Consider the following 18489-nt stretch of genomic DNA (forward strand, 5'->3'; position numbering starts at 1 on the left):
CAAATTTCTGTAGTCAATTCAAAACTGTTCAAAAAATCTAATTTTTCGGAGGGGAATAGCCTAAAGATAATTGATGTAAATCTAGAAATCTGAATAATTTCGCAAGAGCGTTAATTTTGCACCAATTTACTTTAAATAAAGGTAGGCATAGGTCACTCTGACAGACCAGTGACTGAGCACAATGCACACAATGCCAGCTCCCTTTTGAAGTAAAGGCAGAAAGTTAAAGCGTCTTGTTAAAGCAGCTGAGCAGGTGGTATGCCACTGGTTGAAATAGCAGCATTGACAGATACCATACCAGAGATTCCAAATTAAAAGTCTCTGACCATAGCCTAGTCTGTTCAGTTTAGACTCCAAGAGTTGTTGGCTGAGAGAGCTGACCCTGACTCTCAAAATTGTTTGAGTTTTTTTGATAAATATTTTAAACAAAGCACCTCTGTCCCGGATTGGCTGAACAAAGAGGAACCAGAACTACTGGCTGATGCCAGTGGGGTTATTTCTTCTTGTTGGGGGGGAGTGTGGAGAGCTGAATTTTCCATCAGCGCCATAGTGTGAGAAGCACGAATGCCAAAGTACACAGACAGCACATCTGTGGCTCCTGTGCCTCTAGCCACACAGAAAGCATTAACCAAGGACAACTCAAAGACACTAACAAGAAACTTCCATAGCACAGCCAATGTGCCCCATAACTCTGTAATCAGAATAACGTTCTCTACCAAATTTTCTATACTTTCTCACTTTAGGTGTTGTAAGCCACTTGTATACTGTGAAAGTCAGCAGGACTTTCACAGTATATAACAGTATTTACAGTATATCTTCCTTGTGATTGTTGGCTCACAAAAGAGTGGTGCACTAAAAAAAGTTAGACTTTTCTCAATTGTATTGCCTAAAAAGCAGCCAAGCATCCTATAGGTATCTTATAGGCCTATTTCAGGTTTCAAAATTAAAAAAGATAGCTAACAAGCTAACAGAGCACCCGCTAACATTTTTCATTCTGTTTTATTTAGTCAGTTCTGAAGTTTTGTAGACTTTTCTGCACTACAAATACACAAAACTGCAAAACTCACCAAATACAAATGTTTATGATTATGTGGCCATCTTAAGTGTATTTCAGGGATTTCATTCTAAAAAAAAAATGCAATATGTGTCAGAGGACAAGACAAAGTAATGTTTACTGAATACAGGAAAAGTTATGAAAGTCTCAACAGAAAGAGACAGAACATTTTAATTTAAACATTGCAGAGTTTCCTTATATGGTGTCTGCCTTCCCCGGGTCTTTGTCGCGGAACATCTTTTCACCAATCACAAAGCCTAAAGGAAACAATTGCGTCATATGTCCTGGCTCGGGAGCACCACCCATTTCCTTTGGAAAAAAGCGCCCAGCTATTTTTTTATAGCTGACGTCTTTATGTTTTTAGCTTTTAGCCATTGCTGCTAGCTAACTTTTCCAAATACTTTTCTTATATAGCCAAATTGTATACACGAATTGCCGCCGTAAGTCCACGCTGTGAACAAGAGCAGTTACACGGCACTTGCAAGGTAAACTTTTGGCTAGCTGAGCGGTATGATGTGATCGTCTGACTGTCTGCTCCGCTGTGGTGGTAATGGCGGCTGCTGCTCCGTCAACTCCTCGTCGTTTTACGAAAGGGAAGGTGTAGTTAGCTTCTAATGGCTCCCTGTATCGCTGACGTCTATTGACGCGGGTACTTGCGTGCCAGTGACAGTGTTACACATATTTGCTCATTGAGACAAAAGCTCATCCATCCTATGAACCATACTACCCAACCGCACCCCGTAGATAGCTAGAAAACCTTTGTTTTGAAATGTTTAAGTTGGTTACCGTCTGTTTAACCTAGCTAGCGTTAACTAGCAGCGTTAACATTGGGAAACTCAAACATTAGCACCGTAATCTGACGAATACATTTCGTTACCGCTTACTGAAATTAAGTTATTCATGTGTAAAAAAACAAAACAAAACCCTATTTGAATGGCTTTCAGTTTTATTTAATAAGCTATCAGGCCTAGCTAATGTTCTGTAACGCAACGTTAGTTGCCCGGGCTAACACGGTTGAACCAAAGAGGAAGTCGATTTTTAAGTTACCTTTAACCAACCAACAGTTAATGTTGCAAACGATGGTTTGACTAACCAATGTCTGCTCGTAGCTCTTAGCCTAGTCATAAACTGTGAATAATGCTACCAACCGATATTGTAAGATAAGTGTACAGGCTACAGCGGAGTGCAGCATACTAGGCTGGCACCCCAGCCAGAGACTCTGACTGTGTCCTAAATTGGGGCCATTGCGAAACATTAACACTGATTTATCTGTCCCCAGTGACTATGGAAGAAGTACAGCAGGGCAGCAATGGCACAGAGTCACAGACTATCACCATCCCCACCACCATCACAGCCTCTCAGATCTCACAGATAGCCCAACAGGTAAAAGACAATAGCCTGTCTGATCCCTTTCAATATATTGTGACGTATACATTAATAACTATCTCATAAGCACTGCAATGTATTCTCCTAGTAGTTCTTATATTGTTAAAACTACCTTTGTCTATGAATGGCATGCTCACTGCACACTAAAAAGTCTTAATTCATTTAATTTTTAGCAAGTTTAATTTGTTTACTCCTGCAATCACCGAAATCTTAAAGGTGAAGATTAAATATCTTTAGACGACTATTCTGCTGATCATAAATCAAGCCCTCACTTAAGACATTGCATTTTCATAGCATTGATTTTGTCTGTGAGAAATATCACAAGCTAGCCTTTATTAGCAATGCTAGTGAAAGTCAATGGGAAATTAAACAATTTCTTTGAAAACTGCATTGCATAACATAAAATTGCATAAAATAATCGCACAGAAGTCCTTTGAAATGGCTCCAGTACTTATTCTTACTATACAGTGTAAACTTCTTACTATACAGTGTAAAATGCCAGTGCCTTTTGTCTTTCACAAAAGACATTTCACACAGTTTTAAAATATGGGAAGGATTATTGCATTCAACTTATGATGATTTTGTATGGGGCATCATAGCCTACATGCTCAGAAAAACTTCCTTGGATAAAAGACGAAAAAAAGATAAGGACTATATATGCTGGCCTATCTGTAAAATTGTCATTCTGGTTCATTTTTGATAGTTATTATCCTGCCCCCTGCAACACATGCCTATTATATTATCCAGCTAATCAAGTTGTTGAATAAAATTGCAGTCACATACAGTACAAAGACAGACATGAGGAAAAAAAGATGAATCCATGAAAACCTTAGGCCTCAATGTGATTGTGCTTGATGGACTGTTTCTTCTCTGTTCTTGTATCTACCTGATCCTTGCTGATGTAGCATATGCTATTTGAATTTGTGTGTCTTCACAATTATAAACAGTTTCTATCTGAATAAAGATTTTATGTGCCAATTTGAGTTCATGGCATACGGTAAGGCAGTGGTTCTCAACCTTTTTGGTCTCAAAGCACGCTGTGGTAAAAAGGACAAAATTGTTGGCGTCCTGGTGGCTCGTTTGGCTGGGGCACGTACCGTGTAGCTGCAATGTCCTGGGTTCGAATCTGGCCTGGGACCTTTATCACATGTCATCCCCCTATCTCTTCCCTCTTTGTTGTCACTCTCAACTGTACTGTCCACTAAAGCAGAAATGCCATAAAGATAATCTTTTTTTTTTTTAAAAAGGACAAAATTGTAATCACACATTATTATTGACTTCTCTAATCAACGCATATGAGTGATTTCTTTAGTGTTCCATAAAGTTTAGTTTAATCAGAGAGAAAGTCAACACAGTGAGTTTATGAAAAACACCTATATTGTATTCACCGGGACGAAAAGATATTCTCAGTAAGTTTGTTAAAATGAATTTGTTTAATATTTGAATAAAGTGACAAGGTATGTCTGAACTCACTCTTTGGCGCACTGATTGAGAACAACTGGCATAACATATTTCACATCATATTCTGTGGATTTGAAATTGATTTTGTATTCTTGTAGATGTCTCTGGGCGGTTCTCCTGTGACCGTGGTGCAGCTGCCAGGAGGTCAGTTTCAGGTTCAAGGAGTGATCCAGTCTGCCCAGTCTTCAGTCATCCAATCCCCTCAGGTTCAGATTGTACAGGTGAAACCAGCTTCCTGTACCTGTGGCTCTATAGTATTGTTTCTGAAAGACGGCCTCTGTTTCACTAATCTCCTTAGATTCTGTTCATAAACTGTTCCTTTGCCACATTACACAATTATTCATGTGCACCATGTGAATTCACCTCTTTCTTCATAGGGCCAGGGTTCAGACAGTGAAGACTCACAGGACTCATCAGACAGTGGAACTGCAGCCCAAAAGACCAGAGAAATACTGGCAAGACGACCCTCATACAGGTACACCACAAAAAAAAAAAAAAAACTCACAAGTAAAACAGAGACTTGCTTGACTGGGTAATGATCAAGGGACGTTCTTCTGTTACCTTGTAGGAAGATCCTAAATGAACTCTCTGAGGAAGTGACATCACACACCGAGGGAAATGATGACAACCCTGCCTCCACAGGAGTGACAGGTGTTACCGTGCCCACCACCCCAATCTACCAGACCAGCAGCGGCCAGTACAGTATGAACGTCTCCCTTCCATACTACATACACTAAAACAGTGATTCCCAAAGTGGGTTCCAGTGACCCCCGGGGTCCTCGAGGTAGTCTCAGGGGTCCCCACCAAAATGTGGAATGTTTTAATGACTTCATGGTTTCACTTTGCTGCAGAAAACTGACAGAATGTACAATATTTTTTTTTATTATGGTTTGACTCTCGATTGTTGGGTGCCCAGCAGCAGTAAGCCAGACTTGTGTTGCTGCTCTAGATAATATCTAATAACAAAAAGTGCCCCAGAATGTATATCTAATCGGTGGTCCCCATTATTAAAAGTGTCTTTTATGTTATGTTATGTTGTCTTTTATGTCATCTAACTACATGATCAGTGTTACGAAGAACTGTGTCTATGCAGTTATCCATTTAAAGGATTACACAAACTTTTTGGGAGTTTGGTCCATTGGTCACTTTACCCAATATGTGATGAGAGGAGTCGGTGTAGTCTTTTAAGTTAAAGTAGTCTAATTGGAAGATGTAACCTCCCCTGACTGTTAACCTAGCCAGCAAGGGTCTAATTTTAACATATGACATACCCAATTCTGATGTCATCTGTGTGTTTATTCTAGTTACCATAGCCCCTAATGGCACAATCCAACTGGCCACTCCAGGGTCTGAAGGCATTCAGGGACTACAAACTCTCACCATGGCCAACTCTGCATCCCAGCAAAGCACCACCATCCTTCAGTATGCCCAGACACCTGACGGCCAGCAGATACTGGTGCCTAGCAACCAGGTGGTCGTACAAGGTGAGTAAAACATGGCGTATTCTGAGTGCACTAATTCTGTCTGCTAATGCAGTCACTTTCTTTGGGTTGGGACTCCAGCAGGAGGCCAAATGGGTTGCAGGGCAAAGGCAAAACAATGTGTTTCATGGCTTACTTCCACCAGGATGATTTGATTACAGTCTAAGAGCACAGAGTAACTTTATTGTCAAGGTTCAGCATTTTCAGAGGCCTGTCCTAATTGGTTACTAGTCAAGCCCCCTCTGATGACATTCAAGAAAGTTTCACAATAGTGTTTTTGTTTTTGAGAAATGGACCCCAGCCTCCAGTTTGCAGTTGTTAAAAATGTGAGGTGAGAAAATTCCAAATGACACACTTTTTCTAAGATTGCATCCAAGTCTTTTTAAATGGTTCTTTTCACAACCAGATTGGGCATTAATTTGAAGGGCTTGTGTAAGATGTTAAGAAAAGTGTTTTCATTTCTTTAATTTCAGGTAAAGGATCCTGGAATATAGTCATGCATTTAGGATTTGCATAGAATTTTCGAATATTTACATTTTAGTTTAGGGGTTTAGGTTGCCAATGAGTTTAATAGGTAGGAGAAACTACATAGCCAATGATAGATTTTTAGATTTTATTCTTACAAATGAGCTAAAATGAACTCCAGACATGTATGGGTTTATTTGAGGAAGGAGATATCGAGAACATCAGTCGATTTGCTGAAGCAACCAGCAACTGCTATTTAGCAAATGAGTGCTGACTAGCCTTCCGTCAGTCACTTGCTTCAAGAGATCAATTTGCTCAATATTGAGAGTAGAAATTAGACTCAGAAAACTTCTCACATAAAGCTTATGAAGCCACTGATTGAGCCATGTTTGAGTTAACTTTCATTTAAAAAAAATATTTGGTGTGTTCCAAGCAAAATAACACCTCTCCTAGTGGGCTCTGACATAAAACTGGTCCCACCTGTGGTAATGCTCTGCAAGTAACATATTTCTGTCTCAGCTTTACAACTGAGGCCTTTCAGGTGATACATGCTGTGTGGCAGAACTCTCACGACCCCTACTGTCATCCCCTGACTGTCACCTTCCTCTCAGGTGCAGGAGGAGAAATGCAAACATACCAGATCCGCACAGCGCCCACATCCAGCTCCCTGTCTCAGACCGTAGTTATGACCTCTCCTGTGGGACTGTCTCAAGGCAAGAGTGACGACCCAACAATGAAGAGGGAAATCCGGCTTGCAAAAAACAGGTAGATATACAGTGTATGTCTGGTTTCTGGATAATCAACGTCAGAAAAAATAAAATGTCTCTCGGAAAATAAAATCACTTCTTGTGTACATTGAAACTATTAATACGAAAAATACAATTTAAACATAAGTTGTCAGATAGCTACAGTTGCGCTTGTACCATGAAGTAGCATGCCATTTGAGGGTCACGTAAAGACGACAATGAATGAATGAACAAAGAATTTTGTACAGTAGCCAGCCAGCATTGAAGTAATCGCCAAGGTGGGCGAATAATAATTGTCTTTGCCCCAAATGTGCGCTTTGTGTTTACAAGCGTGTCGGCTCACTTGGAAGTGTATGGAGCGCAGTCCAACCACAGACGCTGAGCTGATTTGAAATTTCAATTCAGTTCCACTGGCGAACCAATTTGATTTGCTCAAATTAAAACATTGTTCAAATGAATGATTGATTCGTGGATTGACCCATCACTAATAGCAACCACACCCAACACCCTGTTGGAAGACCTCTGACAAGTGAGTGGAAGACTACGACCTCGTCATTATACTAAAACTTATACTATAACTACTATAACCTCTATAGCTTATAGAGGCCCGCTGGTGAACCTACATGAACACGTGAAAAACTAGAAAAGTCAATATAAGTCAATAAGTTTGCCTTTCACACTCTTTAAAATAATAAAGTGTTATCTGATTAGTGTTAAGAAACAAGACTAGGCAAGTCTAGTTTAGCCGGACTGTGAATGCAGCCTGTCAGGACCTGAAACATTTGACCATGACTTTCTGTCCATAAATGGTACTGGACCATCTTTTAATATAGGTTCCAGAAGATACTTCCTCCCTAATGAAAGTCAGTGAGACGTAGGGCAACATTTTCAGGCTCTTGGGCAATTGTGCCCTAAAACAGCTGCTGTGGCATAAAATATGGCATGGAAAACAGATTGGAGTGCTCTGAATCTACACTCCGTGCAAACCATTTCATGTTTCAAATGTGCATTTCAAAAATGGGGAGTCAGTCACTTGGCGGTCTCAAAAACAGGAGCTTGATGGAGCTGGTGCCAACAAACTTGAACGCACAAGTGTACTTGTGCATCGGCTGCTGCTATTATGTACCTTAATGTCATCCATACATCCATACATCTGTGCATACAAGCAAGGACACACCAAACAGAAAACTGACGATAGCTTATGTCTCGTTTGCAGTTAGTCCTGATACAGGACCCTTTGGTCGTATTGGTTGTTGTCTCTCCCAAAGGGTCCTGTCCTGCTCCAGTAAGAATTCCCCCTACAAAAGTTGGAGAGGTCTATAACAAAAAAAATGATGTCCAATATTTTCACAGTGCTGGCACGTGCTACATGCTCCTATGCATGAATAAACTTTAAAACGTAGTACTTGTTTTTAACTACGTTTTAAAGTTTCTTTGTGCATAGGAGATGTAACACGTGCCAGTGTTTGCACTGCTAAGCAACGAAAGCAGTAGATGGTGTTGTGTAATGCTAGAAATCATTCAGACATTTCTTTGTCTGAAGTTGAGTAGGATTTCTTGTTGACTCTTACTTGGATAGCAAGCCTTATATTTGGAAAGCTTTACCTAGTTAAAATTACTCAGCATATATGAAGTGATCTGAGGAGACCCTGTACTGATTGTTTTCCGCCTTGATGTCTTTGCGATTGATTGAGACTCTCCACAGCTGTACTCTGATAATTGTTTTGTTTTTTCTCCTTGATTTTTGGATGTCTATAAAATTATTTATTCTCCACTGTTCCTGCCTTATTGGAACATCCAACCACACAACAAAAGTTGACCATGGTGTTTGTCGGACTAGACACTAATTATTACTCTCATATGGCCAGGATACATTCCTTATCTACACTTAAATGCTCTTTGCATACTCTTCTCAATAGGGCTGACTCCAAACTATTTTTTTTCTTGCTCCGTCAGAGAGGCAGCCCGTGAATGTCGCCGGAAGAAAAAGGAATATGTTAAATGTCTGGAAAACCGCGTGGCTGTTCTAGAGAACCAGAACAAGACCCTGATTGAAGAACTCAAAACATTAAAGGACCTTTATTGTGTTAAAACGGGATAACCTGTTTGAGGAGAGGTCGAGGAGTGAGACTTACTATGGCAACAGCACAGCACAGCTCTGCCATTCGGACATCATGGGGTTATCTGGGAACACTTCATTTCTGGCCTCCAGTTTTTTGTTATTCTGTTTGATACAAAAGTGATGAGTGATGGCAGTGAGAAATATCCATATAAAACACAAATGAATGAGAAATTGGCCGTTTTTTCACCTGCTGTTTTTTAGATTTGCTAATGCTATGTTTATATTTGTGTATATTTTGAATACATGGGAGGTTTGAATTTGTGAGCTTTACCTTTGACGTTCAATTTCGAATGTCTCTTTCCCTTTTTGCCTCTTAGAATGAGCTTATTTTATCATGTTTTTAAAAATGTTGCTGTAGGAATCTTTTTTTTTATCTTCTAACAGCATCTGCAGAATTTTGACTGTATGATTACTACAAAGATGTAATTCCTATTTCTTATGTGAACCAGCAATTCCACCTTATTCCCCCATAAGGAGATGTTACAATTGTCATTCCTTATATTTGTGCAATGGAATATAAAGGGTATTAGAAAACATGTCATTGAGTACGGCTAGTTTGGTTGTTACTCGGCTGTTACTTAGACAATCAGGGAAAAAGCACCAAGTCCAGGTAATATTTATTTTGTACATCTTGGGAGGGGTGGGGGTGAAGAGCAAACAAAATGTATGAAATGTTGCTGATTCTGTAAGTAAATAAATATATTTTCACTCTACATATATCTGTGTAAGGTGTAAATAGACCCCAGAGATCTCATACACCTACCAGTTTGTGGGTATGGCTGTTTTGTCTCTCTGGGAGGCAAATTATATTTTCAAAAACTGATGTAATGTGAAATAAGACACTTGGTACGAGTAATAGTGATGAATCTGATTCATTACATTCACTGAATTTCAGATTTCCACAAAACCTCTGCAAGAATGCTGGAATGTGGTGCAACTATCCTAAGCAATTTTGAAAAGTTGATTAGCATGTACGGTATATAGCTTTAAAAGAAACTACAGTGCATATATCATTAAATTGTGAAAGGGTTTTATTGTGCGTATAAAATCTAACAAATGATAAAATATAAAATAATGCACATTCAATATTCAAAATAAAGGAACAAAGTGTATCTCATGCACACAAACTAACCAAAGCAAGAGCCCAGATGAGCTCAAATGAAAGAACAAAGAGTATCTGAGGTGCATGCATTGGCATCTCACATTTTCTTTACTTTCTGGCCATTCCCTGGCTCCATATTACTGCTGTTTGTTTTTATTATTTTCTTGGCAAGACTGAATGAGTTTAATGAGAAATTAAATGCTTAGCAGGTATTGGCATTGCAGCAATCATATGGGTAATTATGGGCATTGACAGTGTGGATATTAGCTCATTCATTTGTACACAAATCCACTGCTATTTGTGATCTATAATATGAAACATGCGCACTAGTGGTGTACCCAGTGTTTTCTAAATCTGAGAATATGTGTGCATACATGTTGCTGCCTTTTTGTGTGCACAACTCTTTAGTGGTGATGAACCTATGAAAATATTTGTACATGAGGCCCTTAGTGTGGCAAATATGTCCCTTATATTAGGCTACAATTAGATCATCATCTATATAATGGGGTTGTAGCCAGTTACAATATTCTTTAATCATTCTATGTGCATTATAATTGCTAATCACCAATTGCAAGTGTTGTGCTAAGTGCTTAAATATGCATCCTTCTGCACTCCACAAGGAGCAAAGTAAACTCTGCACATTCTCCCCACATTCACTTAATGGCATATCCCATGATGTGTGGCTTTATTGTGAAAGTGACCTGCGGAGCGTCAATGTGTTTGAGGTGAAGTTCTGAGAAACCAGCTGCTTCTAGATCTTTCCATGTTGCTCTGGTAATCACGCATCCGTCCCCAAGATAGTACCACATGGGCTGCAGCACATGCTGGAAGAAATATGTCCAAGAGGAGGGATCTGAGACAACATGCTCCAGAAAGTAGAAGGCTCCACCCTGTAACAGAGTCAACACACATGGAGAATTTAATGTTTATATAATGAAATTAGGGATTGTGACTTTGCTGCAAGAGTACTGCACTGTAATTTGCCTCCTGGCTGCCGAAGCTGTGAGATACGACAGCCAAGCCATTATATTGTTCAAACAGGCTCTTTGATTTCTTTTTACAGTAGCTAACCTATGGTGTAGGAAAGGAGTGAAATGGGATAAAGGGGAATTAACACAATAGCATCATGAAACTAAAGTAAACATGATAGTTTTGAACAGGTTTGAAATGTTGAAATTTGTCCTGATGGTGGCGCTATTTAGCATGAGCAAATGTGGTCTGACACACTTTGGTGCTCCTTGCAAACAGGTTGTGAAGTTTGGGTGAGCTAGCATTTAGCATGTAGAAATACCCCCTTTCTGTTTGTGCATCTTCGCCGTCGACTTCCTCTCATGGATAGTGCTGCGACGATTAGTCAAATTAATAGATTAGTCCTTGAAGGTGGCGTTATATAACGCAACCAAATGTGGTCTGTCACACTTTGGGGTCCATCCCAAATATCTATGAAGTTTGGTTGCTCTAGCATCAAGGGTAAGGAATTATGCCTCACTTTCTTTGCTGTCAACTTCACTTCTGCACCACAGCCAAACGGTTTGGATTTTCAAAACTCTGGGTAACAGCCGTAATCTAGGAGGTCCATATATGCTGTGTGAAAACGTTAACTGAGGTTGGATCACCTTTGCGGGAGAAATAGCGAAAAATTTGAAAATGATCCACCAATTTGGCTGCTCTTGGACTTAAGGGCTCTGAGGTACAAATCGTTTTAGAGCAGAAAAGGAAGAATCCTAACGGAAACAATGGGGTTTCAGCCCTATGGGCTTGAACCCTAATAATGATACACTTCACCATCAGTTATTGACAAGTCTTCCGTGCTCTTTAAACGACACATCTTGGCAACTCGGGTATGGCGGAAAATTGCCAGTTTGCCAGCCGCATGTAGCCTACCACTTTAAGTTCATGTGCGCTCAATTACGACCAATTCGGATATTTCATACAGCACCTGAAGGCAGCATGTTACTCACCGTTCTGAGAATACGTCGCGCTTCCTTCAGCACCCTCTGTACGCTGTTGACAGAGCAGAGGACTAAAGTGCAGACAACAACGTCCACAGATTCGTCCCTTACTTCCCTCATGTCCTCTCCAGAGACAACTATGAACTTCTCATAAGTCAAGTGCTTATTTGCCTCCATGCTCATCTGCAGGTATTTGTCAAAGTGCGGGTTAGGATCAGTGCAGATCACCGTACAGCCGTCCGGGTAGAACTTGAAGTTCGCCCCGCTGCCACAGCCGATCTCCAGCAGATGTAGTGTACCATCGGTGTTGGCAAATTTGCATACATTTCGGAAAAGGGCTCTCTTCATTTCGTGCATTTTATCGTTGTATGAAAATGTTATATTGTAGGCAAGCAACGGAAACAAACGTTTGTACATACCATATAAGCCTACGAGCTCCATTATTTGTAGGGGCAAAGTTAACGCCAAACAAAAGATTTTGCATAATTTCATGAGGCAAGACTTCATTTTCCCTGTGCAACCGAGCTAACGTTGTTGTGCCAAGCCTTGTAGAGGTCAATTTAAAAGACAGGCGACTTTAGAAGATCAAAAGATTACACTTTAAAGCCTGAGCGTTATCCGTCTATGTTGCATTTTGCCCTCACGATGGCGCAACTGGGCTATATATAAAAAGGAAACGTATGGTACATTCAAGTACCCAAACTTTTCACAAAGTGCTCCTTCCCATCGCAGTCACTCGTTTCCTCCCTTAGAAAAATAACAATAAACCCTGTAATTAGTTTTGGGATACACAAATAGGCTATCACAGCAAAACTATGTCCCTTTGATAGCATTACTGTGATATCACAGTAGATTAAAAAAAAATCCAAATTCACTTTAAACTCACTATGAGCACCACAGACAGTCCCTATGGGAATGAATATTACAGTGGGTTTTATTTGGGGCTACCAGGAAGCACTTCAGTTCAGTTCAGTTCAGTTCACTAATGCTTTATTGACAAGAAAGTACATAAAATGCAATATTGCCAAAACAGACATTCCAGTGAAAAGTGGTAGGTTAGCATGAAGCTAACCTGAAATCATATGCCCATGAACATTGATATTATTATAAAGCAACAATAACAGTAATGAGCAACTAAGTAAGCAGTAACTAAGCAACTTGGAGATTAGGAAGGGAGGAGAAGAGAGAGGGAGGCCACAAGGGGACATCAGGACACACTTTGCACTTCAGCTTCAATACTGAGAACTGAAGGTCTTATGCCCTCTAAAGGAGGTTTTTATTTAGTGTGTTAAGATAATTAGTCAAACTTTCCAATACATGAACACTGAAGGTTTATTTAGTCTAATAAATTCTAAGGAACAAAAACAGTCTCAAAGTTTTTTTCTTGGATATGAAATCAAACATTTTATTACTATTAATATATAATGATGACTTGTTATTTCAAATGATAGCAATCAAAATCTTTCAGAAATTGTGTGCTATATCCGTAAACTACCACCCCCTTTTTCCTGGAGTCAAGATCACCGGTCTGCACAGGGAAGTGACCCCCTAATCTACAATGAGACCCATTAGACAAAGCGCCTCTCTCTGTTATATCTTAACAGTTGACTCCGTTCTCCGGCTGACTGCAGGCAGAACTTCAACAGATCGCTGGCTATGAACTAGTTTGAAAAGTTGCTGCTAGCTAATGTTAGCTCTAGCTGGCAGGCTTTCCCATGATTATGCTGTTAAAACTAGCAAGCTGTGAAAAGAAGCCACTTGGAACTTTGTAAAGCTAGCTAGCTAACTATCATTCTTCTATTAAAGCAAACAGTTTGCCAACAGTACACATAATTACACTTGATATTTCTAGGAATCATATAATTCAGAGAAGAAGGATATATCGTAGGGTAGGCAAGATTGATAGGATATGTTTTTCCATAATGGATATTTATGTAATTTTGAGACACATTTTGTGGTCTCCATTTGACTGTTCTCTAGTGATGTTGTGCATGATGCTACTTCAGTGACTCCTCAGTGTGAGGCAAGATCAAAAAGTTTGTGTTGTAATGAGGATTAGCAAATATAAGATGTAGTGGTGTAGTAATCAAATATTTAGTGAAATGCTCCATGATAATGTAATGAAGCTCCATGTTTCAGCCTCAGTGATATAGGATGTGAAGTAGTCAAGGGTGAGCTGAGTGTCAGAGTTTCATATAGCCCATCTTTTACTTTCCAGTCTAGATATACGTACATTTATATTTATATAGTGCCCTGAAAACATTCAACCTCCATCACTTTTTTTCATATTTTGTTTAATTAATTTAATAATTTGTTTAAATTATTTTTCATCTATACCGTCAAAGTGACAAATGTGATCTAAATTTACATGAAGGTATACAATTTAAATATTGAAAATATTAAGTATAGAAAAGTATTCAGCCCTCTAGTTTCATGTGAGATAAATTGTCTCTGGTAAATATTTGTTCAACGTTGCATACAATATATTACTCATACTTAATCACTAGGTTGTAATTAAACATATTGAAGAGCATTTTCATGAATGGCTGATCTGAAAAAATCCTACACTCATGCTGATACTTTCTCTCCTGCTCTTCCCCCTGTTTCTCTTTCTCTGTGCTTGTATCAGTATGTGTGGATTTGTGAATGTGATTAGGTGTAAATAGGCTAGAATAAAATTTCTAGGAAGGTGCGAATTTGTGCCCCCTCAAAATGTTGTGTGCACTACGGTTCAATCATACCAGATATGAGAGGAAAGGCATTTTGTGCTTAGTGGTGTTGGTACTACTGAAATCTATTTGATAGCATAGCCTATGATGTGCGGTTTGATCATGAAGGTGAGCGGGGCTTCGATGTGTCTTAGTTTGATTTCAGAGAAGCCAGCTGCCTCCAGGTCTTCCCACGTTGCCCGGGTAAGGACACATCCATCACCAAAGTAGTACCACGCAGGCTGGAGAACATGCTGGAAGAAGTAGGTTCAAGAGGAGGGATCTGCCAGAACATGCTCCATGAAGTAGAAGGCTCCACCCTGCAACGCAAATATCAGTGACGTGTGTGTACCAATTCTAATTTCAAAACCAGGTAGTTGGGTATGCCTTTTTGTATTTCATGGCAGTTTATTTTTAATCTATGATTATTTCATAGATGCGCGTTGATTCACTAGCCTACAGAGTACTTACAGGCCTCAGTATACGGTGTGCCTCTCGCAGAGTTTGGGAGACGTTGACAGTGCAAAGAACAAGTGTGCTGACGACAGCGTCCACCGATTCGTCCTCAATTGACCCCATGTCTTCACCAGATGCGACCACAAATCTCTCAAATGTGAGATGGTCGTTGTCAGCAACGCTCTTCTGCAGGAATTTCTGGAAATGTGGGTTCGGGTCAGTGCAGGTTATCTTGCATCCGGACGGGTAGAATGGAAAATTTGTGCCCGTGCCACAGCCAATCTCCAAAATATTGAGCGGCCCACCACCAGGCTTGTTGAACTCGGGGAGACTGCTAAACAGGTCCCTCTTTTTGTCGTGCATTTTCTTATTGTATGTTGCAGATATTCGGTGCATTAAAAACGGAAAGACACGTTTGTATATTCCGTACAGACCCACCGCTTCGATCAGTTGAACAGGTAAGGTTAGCACCTTGACCAGAAAAGTAAAAAAGTTCATCAGGAAACTCCAACCCTGCAACCCTGGATAGTGTTGACCCTGACGACGCTTGTGTTCAGGTGTGGTTCAGGTAGCCACAACAAGAAGAAGACTTCTGGTCTGGATTTTCAGAATAAAAGATTAATTTCTACTAATCCACAACACTCAAATATTGACCAAAAAAAATATCTTTTTGCACAAAAAAGCAAATAAAGCTGCAAAATGAACTATACAATCTGTACAATGTTTTTCTACAATAATAATAATTGTAATAATTTTGCTGAAAGTTCCCCTCTACTTTTAAACAGCAATTTGTCATTTTTGGACCACATAGGCTACACAGATTAAACATTACACAGGTCACCTTTCATTGCTACTGCACAAGATAGTATGTCAAACTGTACTTTCACAACACGCTAACATTTAGGCCCAAGCGGTTTAAGAAAAATCATGGCAAACCCTCAGAGTCCGCCATACTGCAAAATTGTGACATTTTTTTGAATAGACACTAAACATAAGACACTACACACATTTCAAATGCACACAACAATCTCAAAGTTGTCTTTTTCACAGCGTGAAATGTTTATTTGCACTGCTTCAACAGACAGTGTGACTGGAAAAAAAGAAATGGATGTGACAAATTAGCTATGAAATATATAAATAAAAAATAAAGCAGCAAAGGTGCAGACAGATTATGTAAAACAATTGTAGATCTTTCTTGTTCATGGTTGAACACATCAGCTTGGGTTCCTCTGTATCCTTGCTTGCCGAGAGCAGAAAGACAAGAGTCTTTTAGGTAGTTTGCCCAAGATAAATTAGGCTACATACATCTACTGTGTGTTTACTAGGGATGGGAATTGATAAGATTTTATTGATACCAATGCCATTATCGATTCTGCTTATCGGTTCGGTTCTTTATCGATTCCCTTATCGATTCCCGATCAATTTTCTGTGTGAAAAAGAAAGTAGGCCTACACAGGTTTTCAGCGTCAACGCAGCTGTTTTATTATCTCGAGTCTGAACACAGTGTAGAATGTCTGCCTAATAACATTTGAACATGTTAAAATAAATTACAATGCTCCTTTTCTTAAAATTATATAACTTGGAAAACAAATAAGATCTTTAGATGGTTACCCTAACATATTGCTGGTGTTTCCACCCTTAAGGCTGCGTTCACACATAGCGTTTTTTCCCCAACCACCAGCGCCCTTTTCTCATTAAAAGCAATGGGAAGCAGCCGCAAGGCGCACAAAAGGCGGCCGCTCCCAAAAAGCGCTGCAGCGGCGTTTTTTTCGTCAGAGCGGAGCGCTTTCAAAAGTTGAGAAATGTTCAACTTTTCAGAAAAGCGCCAGATGACGTGAAACGCTTTTTCCCAGCCGACCAATCACGATGACAGAGACGCTGGCCGTTTCCCAGAGCAACAACAAATATGGAGAAAGTGAAAGTGCCGGTGGAGAAATTGGACGTTGTAATAAGTGAATTTCCGTTACCGCAACAGCGATCATAAAGGCAATATGGATTATACTGGACATGCATTGGAAATATCTGGTAAGCCTTTGCTTGTTGCACAACACTGTTCTGTCTGCTAGAAGTGAACCAGCTGGTTAGTGAGCTAGCAGCTGCTCAGCTAACGTCAGGTGACGTTGCCGTGATCCGCTTCTTATTTCTCCTCACAAAAAGCGCTCCAGGCAGCGCTTTTTCCACATCAAAAAACGCTATGTGTGAACACAGAAATGATAATTTTACAGACGTTACAAGTAGCACTGAAGCCACGCTTTGGACCGTTTCTTCCTCTCTGCCATGACTCTTTCTTGTTGCAAGTTTCCAGCAGCGTAGATGCAGAGTTTGACGTCATGACGCATGAGTTTTTGCAATGCGCATGCGCAACTGTCAGAAAAACATGCCGGCATCGATAAAAGGAATTGATAACCTCGGAGGCATACGATTCCGATGGATCAGACAATTTGGAACCGGTTCTCAACTGGAACCGGTTCTCGATTCCCATCCCTAGTGTTTACAGAATTTACTTTCACTCTCATTATACACTTTCGCTTTTCACTTTGAGTGAAGATGCTCACAGCTCTGGAGTGCAAACAAGTGGAAATAACCACAATGCTGCCATCAGTTTGTTTAGGAAGTTGGGATATTGATGATAACATTCATAACGGAATGCGATTTCCTTGACTAGCTTTCCTTGACTAACTCCTTCTCATGCTGCAGCAGTGAATCCATAATTTCAACATCTCGTATGTCACTGTTACCTTTCACTCTTTTCTTGGTGAAAGCTACGACTATGCTTCCCCAATGGGATTTTACAATAACAAGCAATATCATCAACTCAAAGTTCCTCCAAGTTTCTAATGGTTCTGGTGCTTCTGGAAGAACACTAACATCATCAAACCAAAGGCTCCTCAACTTCTGACTCACAAAAGTGTGATAACTATCCATGTCCATTTACATGACCAATTATGCAATGAATGAATCCACCTAAACAATCACTGTTATCACATACAGACATTCCCTTTCAGCTCAAGTAGCTGTTAAGAGCTTGACCACGTTCTAGTGGCTAGTGCAGAGGGACCCCAGCTGGACCGCAGCAAAAAAGTGCCTGGTAGTTTTCCTTATTTGTATTTATTTCATAGCTTATTTGTCATGTCATTTTCTTTTTATCAGTCACACTTTGTCAGCATAATCATCCACTTGATTTGATAGAAACACTTCTGACCTGGTTACATGCATGTGGTGTCAAAACATGCTGAAAGTGAAACAAAAAAAACCAATGTCAGTGGTGCAAATTAACTTTACCACACCTTAGAAAATATACTAGGGATATTCCTTGCCAGTCACGTAGATACATATGAGAAAAAAAATAAAGGCATGAATTCCCCAAAGAAAAAACCACGGCACTCCATCTGCAGGTAAAAAAATTTAAAAAGCCTTTATTATAATGGATTCATATTAAAAACAGGGACTAACGCGTATCAACCAAGAACTGGCCTTTGTCAGAGTTTAAAGTGCTAAGGAGCACCCAAAGCACAGCCTACATATAAAGACAAAAGAAACAATCATGATTGGATAA

The 18489-nt window shown here is 39.8% G+C and overlaps 2 protein-coding genes and 1 pseudogene across 3 annotated transcripts; 1 reads left to right on the forward strand and 2 right to left on the reverse strand.

Moving 5' to 3' along the window:
* The first annotated feature begins 1397 nt into the window (after positions 1–1397).
* atf1 (activating transcription factor 1) lies at positions 1398–9430 on the forward strand. The gene is made up of 8 exons (XM_071919423.2): positions 1398–1539; positions 2334–2437; positions 4000–4122; positions 4279–4376; positions 4470–4603; positions 5206–5385; positions 6459–6612; positions 8550–9430. Exons 2-8 carry the CDS (start codon positions 2339–2341, stop codon positions 8692–8694), a joined length of 933 nt encoding a protein of 310 aa, XP_071775524.1. The 5' UTR covers positions 1398–1539; positions 2334–2338; the 3' UTR covers positions 8695–9430.
* A 1040-nt stretch (positions 9431–10470) lies between these two features.
* On the reverse strand, positions 10471–12276 carry LOC139927356 (thiol S-methyltransferase TMT1A-like). The gene is made up of 2 exons (XM_071919469.2): positions 11779–12276; positions 10471–10707 (listed from the first exon to the last, which is right to left on the reverse strand). Exons 1-2 carry the CDS (start codon positions 12274–12276, stop codon positions 10471–10473), a joined length of 735 nt encoding a protein of 244 aa, XP_071775570.2.
* A 1953-nt stretch (positions 12277–14229) lies between these two features.
* LOC139927348 (thiol S-methyltransferase TMT1A-like) lies at positions 14230–15431 on the reverse strand (annotated as a pseudogene). Its single transcript, XR_013504883.1, has 2 exons — positions 14949–15431; positions 14230–14797 (listed from the first exon to the last, which is right to left on the reverse strand). The product of XR_013504883.1 is annotated as a thiol S-methyltransferase TMT1A-like (transcript).
* Between the last annotated feature and the right edge of the window lie 3058 nt (positions 15432–18489).

Source organism: Centroberyx gerrardi, chromosome 5 (genome assembly GCF_048128805.1).
Source record: "Centroberyx gerrardi isolate f3 chromosome 5, fCenGer3.hap1.cur.20231027, whole genome shotgun sequence".
Lineage (NCBI taxonomy): Eukaryota > Metazoa > Chordata > Actinopteri > Beryciformes > Berycidae > Centroberyx > Centroberyx gerrardi.